The 21,674-nt window shown below is 38.8% G+C and overlaps 1 protein-coding gene across 12 annotated transcripts in view; it reads left to right on the top strand.

Moving 5' to 3' along the window:
- The window catches only part of NEDD4L (NEDD4 like E3 ubiquitin protein ligase), a 221,180-nt gene that overhangs the window by 133,632 nt on the left and 65,874 nt on the right, over positions 1-21,674 (top strand). Inside the window, exon 1 of one of the 12 annotated variants that reach the window (XM_072416536.1) lies at positions 4,581-4,787. The exons of the other annotated variants lie outside the window; for them this stretch is intronic. Coding sequence (XP_072272637.1) covers positions 4,722-4,787 — 66 coding nt within the window. The 5' untranslated portion in view covers positions 4,581-4,721. Of the gene's footprint in view, positions 1-4,580; positions 4,788-21,674 lie in introns of those variants that run through there. 12 annotated transcript variants of the gene reach the window in all.

The raw sequence follows: 21,674 nt of genomic DNA on the forward strand, positions 1-21,674 counted from the left end.
TCTTTCTCATGCCTTGTTATCACAGAACCTCAGAAAAGCTGATTTTCTCTATGTGCGGCTTTATTTCAGGTTCTGGTATGTGGGGATTTCAACTGGAAGAAATTAAGTCAATATCGTTCATTTAACACTAGACAAAGTCAAAGACACATTTAATGCTTTTTGAATATATATACAGTATAATTGTTTTTTGGGGGTATTTGCCCTTAGTTCAGCTATAAATGTCAAAGCAAAAGTTCGAAACTAGTGCCGTTGCATGGAAATATTTCAGCAAGTTCAAACATCTTCTTTCACAGTTATGCTGTCAGTGATAAGAAACTTGTTTACTCTCACAGGGAAAAGGAAACGCTGCTTTTTGAAGGTGACTTTTGCTGAAAAGAAATGCTATAAGGATACATAGCATGTTTACTTTTTCATTATCTCTATCTATCTAGACCAAGTGGTGGGCATTGTCACACCAGGACCACATGTGTGGAATAACAAATGTCTCCTATGTCTGGAATAGGTCATTATGCAGGGATTTCTATTGTGTGCTGCTTCTCCTACCTCTTAGATTGTAAGCTCTTTTGGGCAGGGTCTGCTTCTCCTCCTGTTTCATTGTTTGTTTCTGTCTGGCATTTGCAACCCCTATTTAATGTACAGCGCTGTGTAATATGTTGATGCTATTTATATTCCATATTATTGTAATTCTGCATATGATCAAGCACTCATGCCCTTTTCTGCACAGAAATATTTTGTATTTAATTTAATTGTCTAAATCAATAAGAATTTTGAAAAATTTGCAGCTCCTCGTAAATTACACTTGTGTCTTAACACCGGCCATTCTCAGAGAGACATTTGCCAATCTGTGGTCAGTGCTGGCCCCAAGGGACGCTCCCCCTCATTCTTCGGCCTCTGGTTAATTCTTTTCACTTAGTTCGCCCAGAGGTCGGATAAACATTTAGTTTGCTGTATAACTTGGCACTTCTCATTTGGCTAATTATGGGACATGGTCGTATTACAGAGTATTTAAAACCTGTTGGGGTTTACCGATGATTCAGCTCACTGTACACCATGGCTTGTGCCCAACAGCTGGCTAGATTTAGATGGCATTTAACAAATATGCTGCATCAATAACTATGCACCCACGTTTGAGGTTTTCGGTGTGTACACCACCAACCTTCTATCCATATGTTTGTTTCCCCATCTAGGTTCTTTGGTTACCTTCCAGTATGCTGACAAACCAACGACTTTGATGGGAACACTTTCAGATCTATAACACTGCCATCTTTGTCTCATTAGGAAGATTTCCGTTCACAGACAGTATTGTAGAATCAACAGAAAGTTATAGAATAATGTTCCAATATGAGTAAAATCCCATTAGAAAGTTTTCACAAGAACCAAGTCCCTTAGAATTGTCCTGGTAGCAATAATTTGGGAATTAAACCTTACTTTAATTCCTGGTGACTTTGGTGATCAGGATGCATTTGTTGTACAGTAACACAGACCGATATAGGTTTATTAGGATGGGGAGGAAAGGTGTCAGGGTTTACTCAATATGTTTTGTAGCTTTTGCAAGGTGAATAAAAACTACCATTTACTAAGGTAATGATACTTCTTCTCTGTCTTACAAGCTTTAACTGACAAAGGCAGGCCTGGGTCTGTGTCAGGTGCAGGAGAGCCGGCTGGCCTCTGCTCGCCGTTGGGAACACTTTATGTTCATAACTTAGAAGTTTCCACTTCAATTTACATAGCTGGTGGAACATAGCGGTGTGAGAAATGACAGACGCTCTGCATAGTAGACACCGCTGACCTTTCAGCAATGCAGGAGCAGCACTACCGCCAGTCTCAAACCAAAACAATGAGCCAGTGCAATAGGAATGTTTGTTTATCAGGTTTCAATAGAACAGCAGTTGATGGTGCCTGTTTAAAAGACCAGCAAGACAGGTTCAATATCAGCTTGTAAGTAAAATATGGAAAGCTGAAATATGGTGATGTTCATTCAGGGAGCAAAAGACTTCGTACCAGTAGAGAAATGTATATAAGAATATGGGGACTATATCTGAGAATAAAGCTTTAGGCCTAGTGATGGAGGTGCTGGGAGACTATATGGCCACCTTTTTTCTTTTGAATCCTTCCTTCCTGTTTCTTCACTTACTACCCTGTATGCATAACAGGTATTGAGATGCCCTTTAAGTCTATCGTGACTATGAAAAGCTGACCTCAGTGGTAGAATTACTTAAATTTGCCCCTTTGTTCGGTTGAAGGTGTGGTAAAGCTAAACTGAGCTAAATGAGTGATGTACACACAGTGCTGTGTTGTTCTTTGGACAGGGGATGGGAAAGTATAAGCAAATGGCACCCTGCTGGGCTCTACTCAATAGAAGTGAACACCAGTCCTTCCCAGCTAATTGTTCAGTTTGTTGTGGCAGAGTATCTCAGGTGACAATCAACTAACGTGTGTACATAGCCTTAGGCTGCGTACACATGTGCAATAATTTTCACTGGAAACGAACGATCCATATAATTATCGTTCGATAATTGTTAACCAAAAAAAGGGCACAACGACTGGTCAAGGACGTCTACTGCTATCAACTGCCTGATGCCTTAGATCTTGGTTTCTGTGGTTGATATCCATTTTTTTATATATCAGTGCAGCCATCTTGTTGTTTCTCTTGGTGAGGGGGGAGGCAACACAGGGGATTGAGGCAATTTTTGGATGTACTCTGGCTTGTGATTTATGTTACCCTAACTTCTGCACTTCCCACTCCTGGCCCTTGCTCTTAGTATGTTAAATACTCATGACACCTGTGCTCTGTGTGTTAAGTTCACTCTGTGTCCTACACACTTCTGAGCCTCGTGCTCTGTGTTATGCACTTCTGACCCCTGCACATGTTCACATTGTTGTACATTTCATAGTTCTGACCACTGTACTTTATACTCTGGGCTGGAGTATGACGTGGTTTGCATGCAAAGCCAACATAAAAATTTTTCTTTAGGTTAGGTTGTGTTAAAAAAAAAAAAACAACAAATGAGAGTTTCTTTTTAAAAATAATGGTGCTGAGGTTTGAATGCCGCAGTTAGACCCTTGCTTTTGACGTAGTAATTAAAACAGATTTTGTATGAATGATTACTGTTGGTATATGTGTACCACATATACAATAAGCAGGCTCATGTTTTATACAACCAGGCCACTCCTATTGTTAAGTATGGCCATACCCAGTATCTGGCGGATTACAAATGGTTGCCTCATTCTTCACCTCCAGGTGCTCGAGGATACCCCATCTTTTTGGCAATCCTGACAACACCCCAGCAATAGATTCAGATGGTTGCCCATGTGACCTTCTTGAGGCCACATGAACTAGAAATAAAGACTCAATTAAGTGCCACTCTAGTCATAGGCTGTGGCTAAAGAAGGTATTTTAATAATAGATGCAGAGAAACACATTTGTCACAACACATAATGATACACACATACATAGGGTGGTGAATTACTCATATTGTGTAATAGTAATAAATTATTAGATCCATGTGCAAAGTTAATGCATAACTTTGCAGGACTGTGTGCCCTGTAAAATGCCATCCCATTACCCATCATACAACCATAAAGCACAACAGAGGTGGGTTGATTCCAAAAATAAGTGCATTACAAATCTTTGGGCAATGGAAACGGTTCCTAAATAACGTGTGAGAGTTTCCCTTAAATACATTTCAACCTTGGCCTCTCAGGAGTTTTGGTTTCCTCAACCTTTTTCACATGGGGGAACCTTTAAAATAACTTTCAGGTCTTCAAGGAACCCCTACGATAATATGTTATATCAACCACTCACAGTACATTAGTGTGGTGGTCAGTGGGAAGAATGCCACCCTTATAGACCCCTCTCTCACTCATAAATCATTGGAATCAGCCTTAGATGCCTGAAATTGCTCATTGCCCAAGGAACCCTGGTTGAGAAGCACTGACATAAAGGGAAACCTAACGGAGCGTTTGGAAATACCAGTATAATCAGGTATAGGGAAATATATCACTTTCTCCCCTTTGTATTCAGGATAAATTGTTTGGACCTTATTGGTCAATCACTAGGTCACAGTGCCCGCTGGGGAGGGCAGTAAGTCTTTAGCCATGTGTAAGCCGTGACACAGGGTGAGACTCGGGGCCAAAGCTAAAGCAAAGGATCCATGTTAGTTAAGGTTTTAAATTGTGATTGACAAATTGACGAGCCTTGAATTAAAGCCAACCTATTAATTTAATTATAGTGTTTGCTGGAGCAGCTCGTACATCTACAGCTAAAAAAAAACTGCATGCCTAATGAATGGGAGATTGCACAGTAACAACGTCTGATATGTAGGTGGTTCCTATTTTTTTCTCATTTTCTTGTCATGGTTGTCATGGCACTGCACAGCTATGCTTTTCCTGACAAGCTGCAACTATTTTGGGACACTTGTTCCCTTGCCGTTGTAACTTTAACATTGTGTGTGCCTTGGTCTGCCAAGGCCCTGTTGTCTGCACGCTGCAGAGCTCGCCATCAGCCGACCACAGAACAGGAGTTCGGGAGCGTACACTGTGTCCTAGCAGCCGCCTTGTTGGCACACTCCATTATCTTCTTTGTTATCTGAAAAAGAGGGGGGAATGAGCCAAGCTGCCTTTTTCACAATGAGGACCTCTTCTACGTTTGGTTGCGGCCAGGGGAGGCTAGAGTTAAATCGCTAGAATCCACTCAGGTTGCGTACAAGGTAAATGAAATCATGTACAGGGCTAGACCTGACTCGTTCACCGTTCATCTGGGGGATTGTCAAGGTCGCAGTGCACAGGTGAGTCTCCCGTCTGTTAATATTTAATACGTGTTGTACTTGTGCTCATTTGCTGCCTGGTACGTCTCAGCGGCAGCTTTATTCGGCAAACTTAGGCTTGTAAATGTTATGCTTATTAAAAACCTCCATGTCTGTGATTCACTTATTTCTTTAGAATCCTATAGTGACAGCCGCTCCTCCGGGATCCTCAGAGCCCTTAAATGCACTTTGCTATATACCATCTGCGTGACAGCTCCATCCCCATATATTGTGTGCTTGCTTCTCTATGGGCGAAACCTCCCATGTCTTTTATTATATGCCTTTTCTCATTTCTTTTTATTATCTTTTGTTTCTAGGTACATTTTCTATTGTTGCTGTTCTGCTTTGTTAAAAATGCATGCACGTCTGTCTGCACGCAGTGCATATTTGTCAATGTTAAACATTAAAAAATATGAATGCTTCATGTAAATGAGTCAGATTAGCTAACAAGAGTTTAAAAATGTTGCAGCTTGCAAATTATAATTAGTTTTATTTAAGGCTTTAACTGGAAAGGTGATTTTTCTTTCCATGTGCAAAAATGGTCAGCTGTTGATATTTTAATAATATTGGTTGTATTTATTTATTCTACTTAATTTATTTAGCACCAGTTTATTCTTCAAAGCTTTGCAGAGGACAGAAAAAATCAATGACAAGTGCCCCGTAGTAGCTGACAATCTAATGTAACAGTCACGAAGAGGTGCAGATATAAAATATGGCCAATTTAGATTGCTGCTAATGCCTGCGTGTTTTTGTTCTGGGAGGAAAAAGCAGTATCTGGATGAAGCCAATGCAAACACATGGAGAGCATATAAAGCTCCTGCCTTGGTAGGAACATAGAGTTCCAGAGCTAACCACTGAGACCAATGATTGTGAAAAATAAATTGTATGTTTGCTGTATTACTGTATTGATTGATTGGGCACAGATTACCATAGACACACTCCAAGATCTTGTGGAAAGCTTTTCCAGAAAAGTAAGGGCCGATTTAGGGAACAAAGGGCAGGCCAATTCCATATTAATGCTTATGGTTTTGTAAAGGGATTCCAACAAGTTAATTAAGAAATGAAAATCAGGTGGCCACAGATGTTAATCCATAATGAGTATATACTTTCATCTAACTGTAAATGGTGCTCACACTGTGATTAAATGATAGACCTCCTTTCATGTACTTGCTACTCGGTTATCAAGATGTCTTTGAAGTATACTTTAAATCTGTGAAAATCTGTGAAAGTGCCATAATCTGGATTATGGCAGTTTGTCTTTCCTTATCTTTTCCTCCAGGACACATTTCCCCCACTATTGACCTTTTCTGAAAGCTGGCCACTAATGAAAGGTTAATGCTGTGATGTTGGTTCTCTTCTCCTTTTCTTCCCCTTTTTCTTGTAATATTTAGTTTCCTCTCTCCTCGGGGGTGTGACTGAAAAAAGCTAACTTCTTTATTGGCTGCAACTTCAATCCAATCAGAAGCAGATATTTAGCAGCCTCATGCTCCAGAAAGTACTCACTAATTTCCTATATTGGCAAAGAAAACCACAGATCTGTGAGAATGTTTGTAAGCATGTCTGTCATGTCCAATGATTAATGGCATTACTCAGCAGAACCCAAAACCTTTTTAAATACTTTGCAGATGAATCCATATTGCTCTGCTTTGTTATCAATCTAACTTGGGTGATCAGTTTATAATTATTTCACAGTTTCTAAGTGAAGGCCTTTGTATCCAAGTGTAGCTAAATTTCACACAGTCCATAACATTTGGAATAGGTTGGTCTGCTTCCAGAAGTCTGTTTTGTGCAAACTCCTTTCTCTTGGCTTTAATGGGGATTTGGCAGCACCTTGCTCAGCCTTGTGTGCAATCAATCAGTTGGGAGAAGTTCATTAGTAGGGAATACTGTGTGTCTGTAAAGGAGTAGCAAGGTTAGGCTTACATGGGTTTCAAGGGTGGAGTTGGGAATCCATGACCTGACAGCCGTAGCTTGGAACTGTGTTCAAAGAAAATTTGATTAAAAATATTTGGCATATCAGAGTGGTCCGGTATACCTAAATATAACCAGGACGAAAACCCATAGTTGGGAGAATGTTTACCCTATATGAAGTTCTATATTAAATATTGTTACTATTCCCCGTTTGCTGTCCGGTAGATTTGGGAATTCTACGACTTGTGTGTAAATGATGAGGCACAGGTTTACTAAGGTTGTTTTTACTGGCAGTATTTATATGTATTTCAAAACATCCTGAATCAGGTTGTTATGCTGGTCTTCTTACATAATCACTGCAGGGCAATCAATCACTCAGTTTTTAATGCGTCATTCACTTGCTAGTTTCACAATAAGTGTCAGAGCTGCGTACAACCTACCTATTGCTTGCCTTGTAAGAGGAAAAATTTTACTAGTTGTTCCAATATGGAAACTCTTCTTACTTACAGGAGCCTCCTAATGGTGCATTGGTCCTTTGTTCCTTTTTTTCTGATCTACACTGTAGGAATTGGAGTGATAGAGCCTCCCTCAAGGAAAACTCTGCTTTTTCCCTCTTAATTTAAAGTATATTTAATTTAATTTAAAGCCAAACCTGTTCAGTAATTTTGGATAGAGTACATGAGGTATATTCTTGTTCTTAGATGGGCGAGCAAAGTTTTAAATGCTACCATATTTACTTCCCTCACATCATTACAATGTTCCAGGAGAGGTGTGACCTGATTTTTCTAATAATATTTTGTGTTCTATGAGCTCTCTTATAAATAATTAATACACTACCGGTATATGTTTTCAACTGTTTTTCCTCTGTGTTCTCAAAATTCTGCATATACAGAGCAAATAGGATGTCTTCACCAAAAAAGTCCAAAACATAGCTTAATTTTAGCCCATTTAAAGGTATAAGAGGTACCTTGTACATGGCAAAATTTACCATAATGCTCTTTGGCTTTACCAGAACTCCACATTTATTTATCATGATAACCTTTCCCCATTCTCTCCACCGATTGAAATTGGTAGCTACATGAAGCAAGTTAACTGCAGAAGGAAGAGAGTACTAGGGATAATAAGAGGAGTCTGAAGCCTCCACATAGAACCTGAATTATATATCAATCATTTAGGATACTTCGTAGAATCTGCAGGTGCCTGCTCTGTGTCAGTAAAGTGTATTCAGTGCCTAAATTTATTAATTTCATAGGGTGACTTTATAGTCATGGTATCACGTTATGTAGCAAGTAGGGCTTTAAATTGTTTTTAGAAATAAAATTGAAAACTTTGTATAGGTGTTTTGTATGTGCTGCCTGTCTGTGCATGGTCCATTCTACATAGAGATGAGTTAGCAAACATATCATATTTGTATTTATTCCACTACCACCAAATTTCGCTAAGCTCCTCACGTGGATTTGCTTACTGAAAGAAAATGTGTTGAGGAAGTATGGAGGGTGCCATTTTTATTACTACTTCCAAATACTAATTCTTGCATTGTTGTGGTGACTCATTGGCTTTATTATGTTTTGAGTTGCTGATTTGTGCAGTTTAGTACAGATCTTAATTGGCCCTTCCTGATTTCCATGTTTGAATTAGACCATAGCATATTGTAGGATGGAAAGTAAAACAGCATTTCTAGAAAAGGGTTAACATGCCTGCCTCCATTTGTTTTCTTGGTGTGGCTTTTTTGGTACTGGCAGTAATAAAATTAGGCTTTTTCATTGTAAAAGACAGCCAGTAAAATTAGGCTTTTTCATTGTAAAAGACAGTTTGGGTATTCCTGTCCTGTATTGCAAAGGGTGAGCAAATACTATTCTCAAATTGGCAAAAGGAAATGTAATGTACTGGTGCACTGCAGCAATTACTGAACAAGAACCTTACCCATAGGTTTTATTTTCCATTTTGATTGTAGCACACCTTAAAGCCAGTGTGGTACTACACAGAGATGAACCTGCCCTAAAGAAATGTACCCCAATATAACTGCATGTGTGGCAGCCCACCACAATAGAAGGTAACACTGCCCAGAGTTGTGGTTCACTACATTGCATGAATGTTATTTTTTTGGACATTTTAGTTTGTTAGCCACTCGTTCATTTAGCTCACCAGGATGCCTATGGGCCCTAAATTGTATCTAAACCAAAAAACAACAAAATAACAAATGTGAAAAGCAAAATCGGCTTACCAATTAAAGGCATTCTGAAATCCTTAGGTGTACTTAAACTTTGAACTTTGACAGCACAGCTCTATAAAATATTCACTTTCGTAGGGAAACCTGTATTTCATTGGTTCTTGTTTGCCCAGTCTGGGAGTGGCATTATTCTTGTTACTCTACCTAGTATTACAGAACAAAGCAAGTATACCTTATGTTCTAATGCATTACCCGCAGGATCAGACATGCCATGTTGCTTCTCTATACCAGCCGTCATGTAGATTAGTTACATTGTGTTTGTTTCAATAGTGCAAATTGCATTCTGCTCTCCTTTTTGTGTTGCTAAAGTATATTTGTACGTGCAGTTCTACATACGAATTTTTATGATGTAAATTGCATATATTTTATGTCTGTGAATCACTCTGTGATTAAGAACTGGAACCTGTGTAGAGCAATTATTTGCTTAGTGTTATGACTGGAGGACAAACTAAGGGGATTCCGTCCCAATACCAGTTTGTAAAGAGATACGGAGTGCCAGAAGTACCCTTTTGTGATATAAGTCACTACTATACTGCGTTCCTTGTTTTGCAGATCAAAAAATGTAAAATCCAAAGGTCATAACATTGAGTTTAGGTGTTTTCCAGTGAATGGTAATGACACAACGTACAAAGACAATTTGGTCAACAGTGTGCTTTCAGCTTTGTGACTACATTTTCATGAAGGCCTTTTTCTGTTCAAGTATGACTGCTGCAATACTCAAAGCCAGCTTCATAAAGACATAATTAGGTTTGGTTTTGAGGAATACAAAGTGCAGGAACAGAGCCCTGGCATCAATACTTTTCAGTAATTCTGTGTTTAATTTGAAAACCAATCGTGAACTAAGTCATCTCAACCTAAATAGGGACAAATTCCTACCGAGACAGTCAAAAAATTTAAAAATGCCTATGCAGAACAGTGGGGGCCATCAAAGCCTTGGATGTGGATGGGAGGGGGCTGACATTCAGCATCATATTAATGCCCATTATTATAGAATGGTAGGGCCAACAAGCTCATACAGGTGTGATGATGTGCTGTCCCTAAATTTTGGCCATATAAAATGATCTCTTATAGCTGTAGTTATGATCAAACTCTAAGTATTCTAAATAAATCAGTTCTCCAAAAGTTACTTTCAGTCATAGATATGGGGCTCCATCACTACTTAAATTCATATTTCTATTAAAGACACCAGTCATAAGATCTTCCCGCTTTAATTTCCAGGTGTTTTCACATTGCATTAAAATTCTGGGTGTTGTCACACGTGTTGTGTTGGTTTGTTTTACCTGTATGAAATGATTGATCATGGGTGTGGATGGGTCAAAAAAATCTTAACATGTAAAAATTACTCTCTGATCAATCCCAGAAAATATGGAAGTATGAATATCTTTGTGTTTGTAGTATGATAAAGCTGTATTCACTTCTTTACACATTTGTATTACCAGATATAAACTTTTCTTGTGAATTCATGCAGTATTTGTATTCTAAATTACTTTATTCATAAAGATTTTGGCACAGCAGTCTAATCAATCTTTTTCATTAAAATGCATGCGTAACAAAACTGTTATGCACAATCCAGACGCATACTGACAGATGGCTTGACACCCACACATGGTTTTAAATCTCGTATGTATGAGGGAGGTCACAGATTTGCCTTCTGCTGCTTTCCTCGAAACAGTTCATTGGTTTTTAAGAGAAGAGTGCTTTGGGGGGAAATGTCATGATTGAGATTTGAGGGGTAACATCTAGATTTGTTTTGAAGGTGCATGCTACAAGGCTTAGTGAAAAACTGGAACTAGCATGTAGATGTTGGGACCAGTAGGTGTATGTTTTTAACTTATTGGTGGCCAATGGTCATATGGGCAGATTGGAGCCATGATGGTAAGATGGGACTTCACTTTAGAAGATACAGACGAAGAGGAAAGATTCTTCTTCCCACCTGCAGCCTGAAACAAAATTTTGGAAGTTGGGGTGTGCCAAACTTGGCAGCTTGGTGGGTATCAAGTCACTGGAATTGTTTGGATTGTTACAGAATAGGTAAAATTGGGTAGTATGGATCATTCCCTTGGCCAGTTGGTTGGTTCTTTCTAAAGTTGTTCTTCTGAGGAACTATAAAAGTGTACAATTCCTGTAATGCTTTTGTTTAATCCTTTGTTTATGAATGCCCGAAGCTCCGCTTCTCATAATCCTTTCCGGTAATTGTTTCTTACTTATTATTTATGAAGTTGTTTACCGATTTGTGAATAAAAGGTAGCTGTGTCCCTTTGTTTGACAACCACATTGTCACTGTAAACAAGCTTTATATACAGGCAGCACTTTTCTGCTCTATGGAGGAGGGAAGGCAAATGGGAGGTGCCCCTCTGCATCCCTCCCATTAGAAAAAATAGCGGTTGGTTGTTTAGTGATCCAGCAAGATGTATGTAAGTCATAGGACAGCTATAGAGGCGTTAGATGAAAGTCTGACATTTGTAAGTAGCTTTAAGTCATAAAGGCTTATTTCAACACTACCACCATGTCTAAAGACTAAAAACAAATGTTCTATGTGAAAGAGGTGATACTGCCAAAAGGGGATTACTTTGGGCATCAATGTTTGTATGCCTGCAGGCTTTACACAACTTGCAAAAAATGGTATGTTCGTCCATGGATTAGGTTTAGGTTGTAATAGCAAATCCAGTAAATTGGAGTTTGGTATAAGTTCAGACTCCTATCACAGTCACTTGTAGAAAATATGTTAAATATAATATTAATTAAAGGAACTTAGTTCATCTCTGCTCACTCCAAGAGCAAGGGTACCGCAGTACAAGCAATGCTTCCTGTTCATTTAGAAGACACTTGTTTTAACCTCTGCAATTTGTTCACCTTCAATAAGCCTGCATTTCCCTATTTACTATGCTGCAAACGAAACTACACCCCAAAACTTTTTCCTTTTTTTTTTCCTTGAAAATATGCCTTAGTGACAGAGCCTGTGATGACATAGACAAGCATTACAAGATTCCCTCCCCTTCCGTAATTCTTGTATAAAAAGACGTAACTTGTGATAACCTCCTCCACGTCCTCCGCATATACAAACATATCGAGAGCATGTTGCTAGGTGACGTGAAGGCCTCCTCTTCATCGAGCTTTTATAGAAAGAAAGGCCTTTATGGACACAAATAGGGCTGATGTATGTGATCCTTTTATCTATTTATTTTTAAAGGCTCAAAAAATTGTTTGTTCCTATTAGTGACAAAGAAACTGACGTTATTTATGCGACACAATTATTGTTTCCGAGGGGGCTCTGGCTCTTTATAGAGACCCACTGGGGGGACAGTTGCAGGTATAAATTGCAAGGTCCACCTCAAGGTGCACAATTCGGAGGCAGCCTTCCTGATTTTTTCTACGTTTGCTTCTGTACTTGGTCACGACCATTGTTGATTGATTCTCTACAAGCTGGATGCTTTGTTCTGTAAATGCTTGTTCAGTTTTTAACCCAGAAATTTTTTTAAAGCTGGGTGGGAAAAAATTGTAGGTGGGGGGCAGCTCCTCAGTAATCTCCCAAAACCAGCTGGGTGGTACCTGAAAATTGCTGAGTGGTGCCCGGCTAAAAGGGGCTGGGGAAACCACTGTTGTAAATTATGTATTGTTGTTGTAAATTTGTATTGTGCTTGGTTCTGTACATGCTGTGTAATATGGGTGCTTGGTTTTGTACCTGCTAATTTCCAGAACAGCATGGTTCTGGACATGTCCAATATTATGAAGATTTGGTTCTGGACATGCCCATTATTATAGAGGTTTAGTTATCCAAATGTTCATTATTATGTGTACTTGGATCCGCACATGCTCATTACCAAAGGTATTTGATTCTGTACATGTCCTTTACCCATAGTTGTTTGGTTCTGTACATATACATTATTATGTATATTGGATCTGTACATGCTAATTGCCACATTTTGGAGCGTCAAACAGCAGAGATGAGAGCTCCGGCTGCCAAGGGAGTGAAGAATAAGGTAAGCATATCTCCATATTCATCACTTGGCCACAATAAACAGTTATTTTTGTCTCTTTAGTTAGTGGACCTACACTGATAAATCATATAAACTGTCCTTGTTGACCTGGTTCTAATAAAAACAGTTTGCCTGGTTGATTTTATGATCCTCTGTCTTTAGCACCTTGTATATCCCTGATCCAGAATGAGTATACAGCTCAGATGTTTAGATTATTGTCACAAAACTTGTCACAGTTATCTGCATGCTTGCTCAAGGTGTGATTAAAACTACAATAAAAAACAGAAGTTGTAAAAAACAGTTGTACTTTCAGGTAATCGACACTCTAAGTTCAACAATAGTGGCTTTTAAATTTGGACAGTACCGGTCACATTGCACTTTGTACAATCCCTTCCTGCCTCCATTTTAGTGTTTTTGTTTGATGAATGGCCCAGCTGACCAGTAGAAGGTTTGGAAGGTAAGAGGAGCAGAGGCCATGTCCAACAATAAAACAAGTTTCTTTTGCATACTTTACCTATAATTCAGCTGCCTATATCTCTGGATCCAATAGAATTTCCAGTTCCCACTACTTCTATATTTTTGTTTTCTATGAGCTCAGTTTGAAGTGCATGGCTTTTTTTTTAAGGTAAACTTACATTTTACAGAAAAATGTTTAAAGAACAAAGCCTGAGGTTCTCTGTAATATCAGTGTACAGAAATGCATTATTTCCATTTTTTGACCTTGTTTGCTTTTTTATTGTTCAGTTTGAACATGCTTACATGGGAGACTCTAGAGATGGGGAGACGTAAGACACATCGCCAGATAAAACATGCCGTTACCTTCATTCTGTATTACATTCATGTTGGAACCTCTCATTGTTGGAGTTTCCTGGAGAACTTGTCTGTACAAAACATGACCAGATTTGTAGTTTTGCACATTGACTGTCTGAATAATATGAATGTTGAATAGTTTTCTGGGAAGTTCGCTCACATTTGTGGGCTGATTTTTATCACCAATTTCCATGTTGATGCCTGGAGACATTTCGACACTCCACTGGTTTTCAGGTGGTTTAAGGTCACCACGAATAATTGCCAGGGTGTAGATTGTAAAGCTTCTGTGCAGGTATTGTTTGGGTTTTCTAGACAAAAACTGAAAGTTTATTGACTCATATTTGTCCTGAAGATCTGTGGCTGCATTTGTAGCTATTACAAATCAAGAAAGGAAAGTTTATTTGCATTGCAGAACTTTCAGGGGAAACCCCTTCACAATTTTACTGTAACTTCCCATCCCATTATTAACATTTACACAGGGATTGGAAATGAGGGAAAATCTTCAGAATGCCTCCCCATCCAAAAATAAACCAATGTGTAAATAATCTTTGTGGTCCCTCATTTTATACCATTCTTTACTGTGCTTCAGAATGAAGAGGGTTGCAAGAAGCTTAAACAAACGCTGATACTTCTATATGGACATAATGGTCATTAATCATTTTGCAATATGTTTGTTGTATATATTTTATCTGCAAGAAATTAAGCAGCACAGAAGATAATGCTAGTATAGTAAAAATAGTATATTCACACACATATATATATATATATATATATATATATATATATATATTTATATATTATTGCAATTATAAAACATTTTATTCTTCCTATGCATCATGAATCTATTAGGAGTCTTTGGAAAAATGATAAAAAAGCATGCTACTAAAAGCAAGCAAAGGAAAAATGTGATGTAAAAAATATATGCACCCCTTCCGGTCCTTTTTTTTTTTAATTCACTTTTTATTAATGCTGTGCAGTTTTATTCAGCATACCACACACACGATCATGCTGCAATATAAATAATCTATGTGTAAAGGTATGCATTCCCTCCCATGTAGCTGAAAGACACAAATAATTGGAGGACCAGTTACCATGGTAACCGTCACATAAAATGATGTGTAGGTGAATATGAAGGTATAGAGGGATAAAAACATGCACAGTCAGAGTAGAAAATTGATTGGTAAATTAAGTGGCACATGAGGTTTGTTTGAGCTGCTAAAACAAAAAGAGGAGGGAGAAAGAGAGAAAAAAGGAAGGGGGGGTGTTGTGAATGGTAAGTTTGTGGTGGCGGTCGGCTTTGTCTGCTGCAAAACGGAACATTGGACGTTAGAGAGTGGAGCTGGGAGATTCCCCTTGGAGTGCATTGTGAGTCGGTCTTTCTTTGTCTTTTCCATAGAGTTCAGTCTTGTATGGGCACTGCGTGCTGTTATTTAGCTACAGCACTTTCACCTAATAGTTCTCTCTCTGTGCCAAGGACACTGTGGTGCCTTCATAGCTACCAGCGTGCTTTGTAGACATCTCCATTGTAGAGACAAATGTTCTGTAGGAGGTAGGGCAGGCTGGTTTGACTCGTGTTGTCTGGGCCAAAGTCAGACATATTGTTCTTTCTTTACAGCCCATTAGATAAAGGAAGTCCTAACGCTATAAGCCTAATATTGGAAGCCATAGTGTTTAAAAAATGTATTTAAAGTGACCTTTTCAGGTTAAAATATCCTAGAGGGAGGATCCGGTGCTTATACTTACCTCTCCAGCTGCCAGTATCTCGTCTTTTCCTCCTGCAACCTCCATCAGTCTCTTTAACACTACCAGAAATATTGTATGACCATGTCTCCCACTGTATGCTATGGTTCCATCTTCTTAACCTTTCTTGAGCTTTTCGACATGGAGGAACTCTTGAAATACTTTCAGGTATTCAGAGAACCCCTGCTAGAAAGAATATATCCACAGATTACAGTACATTAGTGTGATGGATTGGAAAAATGCCTCTTGCATTGCTGACCAGCAGGAAGAACAACCTCTTACAGATAGCCAAAAAGATCCTTGCCCATTTCTCAAGGAACCCCTAGAACCTAGTTGAGAAACACCAGTATGTTCCCTCCAATCTCAAAATAGGTTTAACTGATGTTTTTTCATTATATGTTCTTTTTGAATATCCCTCGAGGATCCCAGTTTCAGAAACGCTTCTCTAAGGGGTCAGCAAGTGATGAAAGGGGTAACCGGAAACATAGCAAGCAGTGGGGTCTAGGCATCTGACCCATGTGAAAGTGTTGAGTAATGAAAAGACTGATAATGGCTGCAGCGTTGGTATGGTAAAGTAGGTGTCATAGGCACTGGGGAGTTATATTCTTCTTTTACAGGATGTTTGTTGGGTCATCATAAAAATACATATGAAATGAATAGTACGGTTGTTTCTTTGCCATTGCTGTTGAAGATTCTCTATAATGCCTGTATCTACAGAATTGTATGGGGAATTGCATAAAAATGCTTTCAATGGCTATTTTAGGATATGTCCACTCTATTTGTTTTAGTCTTCAAAAAAAAAAAAAAACCTTGAAGGAAATAATCTCATCAGTGTGGGTTTGTGATTTTGTTCATAGACACAGTCAGTTTTTTCAAATTTGCTAAATTTCCAAGCAGTGTTGTCATCCCTGCTTGAGTTTTCCCCTGAACTCCTTAACATAAAGAGGTTCCAATAGGACTCATGGAGGGATGGCAATACTTGTTGGCATTTCAGTGCAACAAAAGGCCAGGTGTTGTCAGCACACAACAGAAAGTTACACAATTTTCTGTATATGTATGAGACCTAGGAAATATTGCATTTTGCCCCAGCATACATTTTATTTATATTTTTCAAAAGTGTATCATGAATGAATGTTTTTCACTGTTTGCACCTTTATCTTATAGTCATCCCATCACATAGGGTTGCCTTTTCAGATCAGTACTTCTCCCGTGTGGGCTGCCGAAGCTGGGGTCAGCTTTGTTTTCTGCACTCACCTTTTGATGAGAAATGCAGATTGTATTCGTCACAGTAAAAATGACTGCGATAGATCGTGTGCATTAGTCAAAAAAAAAAAAACCCTCAGGAAACATTCCATGTGAGCTATTCACTGGCAGGAACTGCTACTTATGTGTAATTCAGAGGAACTCTGTACTTTGTGGAGAGTCTCTGAACTGACTGGTCTTGTATGGTGGGGTTATTCTGCATGTGTCCTTAACAAATATACTATTTACAATGTAAATGTCGTATTCAGACAAAAAGCATTTAGGGGAAAGTATATTAGTTTTTATATTTGTGAAATATAAATGCTTTTAGCTGTAAATAAAAAAAAATCTAATGTAACAATTACCAAGTTTGGAAAGTGTGCAGAGCCTGTTTAGAAAGTCCAGAATGCTGGCAGCCTATGTGAACAAATTATTAGGATAGGTCAACTTTTGTTTGATGTAGTAAGAAAAGCTTGCTCCATCTGCCTGCAATAGATATAACCCTTTCATTTTTTGGATCTCAGTTCTTTGAATCATGGAGGCTCGGAATCACTTGGGGGCATTACTACAACTTCCTGCTTTTAGGAAGTATTTTACAGCACCCTATCGGCCCATCCCACCAGCCATGACCCTCTAGTCCAGTGTTTCCAATGTTCAACCAGGGTTCCTCTTCCAGAGGTTGCAAACTGGTACCTTGAGCCATTAGTAATTTGTGCCTCTCATGTCAGTTACCTCTGACACCAATGACCTTTTTAGCTATTTTTAAGTACCACCATACTAATGTACTGTGAGCTGTAGATATATTAATAATTGCATAGGATCCCTAAGATCTGAAAGTTATTTCAAGGGTTCCCTCTATTTAATGCCTGCTTTATGTAGAGAAGCAAAAGACTTAAAAATTATGTCACTGGTAGAAAAAGGTTTTAATGAGAACAATTTTTTTTAGCATGGAGGAGGAGGAGGAACAATGTAAGTAATTTAAAGTTCAGGTTAACTTTCTTTTTTTAACGCAATTTTTTTAAAAAGTTGACTTGTTGCTTTAAAGCAGAACTAAACCCCTAAATTTACAAATTGTGACTAGACCAGTCCCTTATAGCAGAAGATACACTCAATGTCCCTCCTGCAATAAAAAAATACCATTACATGCCTGATTGCAATTTTTATTGCACTCACCTGACATACTTCAACACGGGCCACCATCTTCGCCCAATCATGTTCCTGGATTCGGGTCTTTCGCCATCTTGATTGGCCATGCCATGATAATATAACATGCCATGCACAGAGAAGTTAATGCAGTCCCAGCAGCCCCGAGAATGCCAGGATATCGCAGCATGACATTCTTTTTCTTTAAGAAGACAGCAATGAGGCAGGTATGTATATTTTATTGCAGAACAGACATCACCTGGCCTTTCTGCAACAATGAACTATAGTTCTGCTTTAAAGTTGATCTGACTTTCATCCATTGAATAAAGTAATTGCTGGTAAAGGAGCTTATTTATTAACGTATAATGTACATCCTAAAGCTTACAGATTCATGACCAAGTTTTTGGACTGCTCAGTTAAAGACATGGCAGACAACTGTTAAGGAAAAAGATGTTTCACAATCAAATGACAGGGTTCAGTTGCCGTGGACCTTTTTAGAGTTCTTGGCCTTAATACAGACTTGAAGGGAGATTGCATTGTCAGAGCAGTGTTCCACATTGAGCAATGGTCTCTTTACAGGAATACATTCGAGAACGTGCTGCAGATGTAATGACTCAGGACAGTATGTACCGATCACTATTGTGTCTGCCGAACTGTCAGGAAGATTCTGTATTTCTCTGACACATCTCTGTTCGTTCTGTGCCTTCTCCAGATGTGTGTGTGTGTGTGTGTGTGAAATTAACACTTTCCTCACAACTTTGCTAGTACTGCATAGCAGCTAATACTTATTTTAAAATTCAGTTTATTTTTTTTAGCTGGGAGATTTTTTTGTTACGTTATATTCAAAATGACACAGCAGGAAGTTAGTAGTAATCTCTCCAAATTTAAAATAAATTACCCTTTTAACCACTGTTATTAGATCTTTTGCCCCCACTGGAAGACCTTTCTTGCCCCTCTCATCTGATTTTGATGACAATGTTCATGAGGACATGAAGGTGAATCTTCCCAACAGGAACACATACAACAATAAGAACCAGGCATGGGATCTAACTATGCTCAGCTTTATCCAAAACAAAAATGTATGTACAACAAACCCTTTTTTTAGGTTTCTAAACAGGCTTCTTTGAAGGAAGAAAATCACAATTATGTGCTTGCATTTTGTAAAATTTGCAGCATATTCAACTTGTGCTGCCAATATTTAGCTCAAAATGGTGAGCTTGTTAAAGGTTTCATCCACTCACATTTGAGTTTGGATGCAAGTCTTGAGATAAGTTAAAACATCTGCACAATGTTGACCATGTGTGTGGCAAGTGTAGACCATATGTGTGCCAATCCAAGTGCAAAAATCAGACAGATATCTTACAGCCATCTGCATTTGGTCCATGATCTACCAGTCTATTTCCAGCTGTAGTTAAATAAACATTGAGGTCCATTTACACACATTCACTGCTAAAGTGCACATGAGTGCAAGGTTTTTCACATTTTGAATAAGTTGCCTAATATACCAGCGGTCGCCAACCCCAAGGTGTCAGAAGAAAGACCCCGCTGAGGGGTGCATTGGCCAGAGCCGTGGACCATGTCCCCCATATGGACACAAGCTGTCCACTCCCATCACAAGCTCAGACCTGCGATGGGAGAGTGGGTGGGTTTTGACATCATGATATCACTATAGGGGAACACATGGCTCCCTGCGCATGTGTGGTCCGAATTCCGTGTATTTTGTGGTCCCTAGGCCTGAAAAGATCGGCGACCGCTGTAATATACCACAGAGGTCCAAAAATCAATGCAGGGAAGATTTCGGGCACATAATATTGCTGAACCTAGGCCTGATCAACTGGAACAACCCTAAATTATAACACTGTCCCCACAGGCCTGTTTTTGGCCTAGTAGTGTGTGTGTACAAATTAACATATATAGCCAATAATTCAAGGAGTGCTGTGAGTTAGCTAAGAAGCCAACAGTAGTAGTTTTTTTCTTGCTTCACTGATAAGACTAGACTAAGCCCATCCAGTAGGGATGTCACTCCAGTGATGGCCTATTTAATTCAGTGGATTGAGCTCTTGGACTCTGTAAACAGACTTTTTGCAGATTTTTTAGTTACTAGGAAGAGCTTCACCTTCTGGCTGAATTGATGAATAAATACCCATGTTTTCCTGACTTTAAAAGAAAAAGTGATCTAAAAATGACTAGATCTTTATGACTTTCTGTGAAATAGGTTCCTTTTTTCTCCCCTGGACAGTATTACACAGATCTGCTGAACGAATGGTCAGAGCTACTATGTTGCTCATGGGGAAAAAAAGTAGCAAAATACTTATTTGTACCTTTTATAGCTCTACCTCTTTTTATGTGTCATACTGATATGTGCTGTCTGCCTCAGACATAGATCCAGACTGTATTTACTGATTCCCATCAGTGGAGCAATTACTCGATGAGCATAGCTTAAATTAGCACAGCAATATCTCATCGCCGCCCTTTCAGCGAGTCTCACGGAGCAGAACGTTCTCTTACTTTCATGGTAAAAGCCTTTAAAATCTGACGTCGTCTTCTTCCGTGTAATCACTCATCTTAATTATTCAGGTACACTTTACTACACAGATTGACCTCTCTAGGTAGAGATTCCAGAGTGCCAACAGGTGCAGGAGAGACATCTCTACCTTTCTTACCGTATCTGACTCCCCCATTGTAGCAAAATTCAACAAATGTCAAATACATAATATTTTTCCTGTTTTGTCTCCTGAAATATTTGTAACACTCCATAGCCAGGGCAGTGAAACTAATGTGTTTTACTGCAGCTATGCAGCTTTGGTTGCCTTCAGTCTTCCTATAGAACAATGATAGAGGACCATCAAAGCTGTAATGTCTTCCTCCGTTGTGAACATCCTGCAAGATGCTTCTCTTCCAGCACCCATGGCTTCAGATTTTTACTGTAGATTTACTCGAAATGCAGTGTTGTATTTTACAGCCTGTAAATATCTTGGGGCAGAGTCTACTAATTGCTATTTGAAAGATTGAAGGGAGATAATACAAAGCGGATTGTAAATTTTGCTGTGGAGAGAGTAGTTAAGAATTACAACATTTGATAGTTTTCTATTCCTGCCAGTGTTGCCAGTAAGTAGTTTTTCCCTTTTCTTGGTGACCACAAAAAATAACAGGCAAACCAAAAACTTACTGTTATCACAATTGCAATTGAGGGTAAATCTGAAATTCAAGCAAATGGCTAAATGCAGTCATTGCATTAGGAAGCTGTTTTACCTTCCAGAAGATTTGTATTTTTGGCCATACAGTTCTGAGATTTACCCAGCTGTTCCGAAAAAACTTTTTTTAATTATATACTGGAGAAGGAATACAGTGGTGTCCTTTCTTTGCCCCAGCGTGATAACTGGACAGAAAAAGAGCAGCAACAAGCAGATTAGGTCACCTTTCCTCTTAATCAGTTCTCTATGAGCATATTGTGTGTCGGTACATTTTCATGCGGCACCTTGTGTGTGTTGCCACTCCCTTCCATAGTCTGAGTAGCATTTTTATTCATAAAAAGGTATATCATTCTTTCTTTTTTTTATCTGAAGGGAAATGCATAAATTTTGGTAGTCCTTGCTTTTACCTACAGTGAATAACATTGGTAAACTAATAGATGGAAGTGGGCCATGAGCCTCCTAGTGACAGACCTTTTAAAAACTGAAGATAAAGTAGAGCTATGGTCTATGGTACTATAAACAGGATTTTGTGTTCAATCTGATTGGTTGATACAGGACGTCCGCCTTGTTTTTCGCTTGCTCTAGTTTCAGAAGTCAGCTGCTTGGGTTGGAGGTTTGGTAA

Source organism: Pyxicephalus adspersus, chromosome 6 (assembly GCF_032062135.1).
Source record: "Pyxicephalus adspersus chromosome 6, UCB_Pads_2.0, whole genome shotgun sequence".
In the NCBI taxonomy this organism is placed as follows: Eukaryota; Metazoa; Chordata; class Amphibia; order Anura; family Pyxicephalidae; genus Pyxicephalus; species Pyxicephalus adspersus.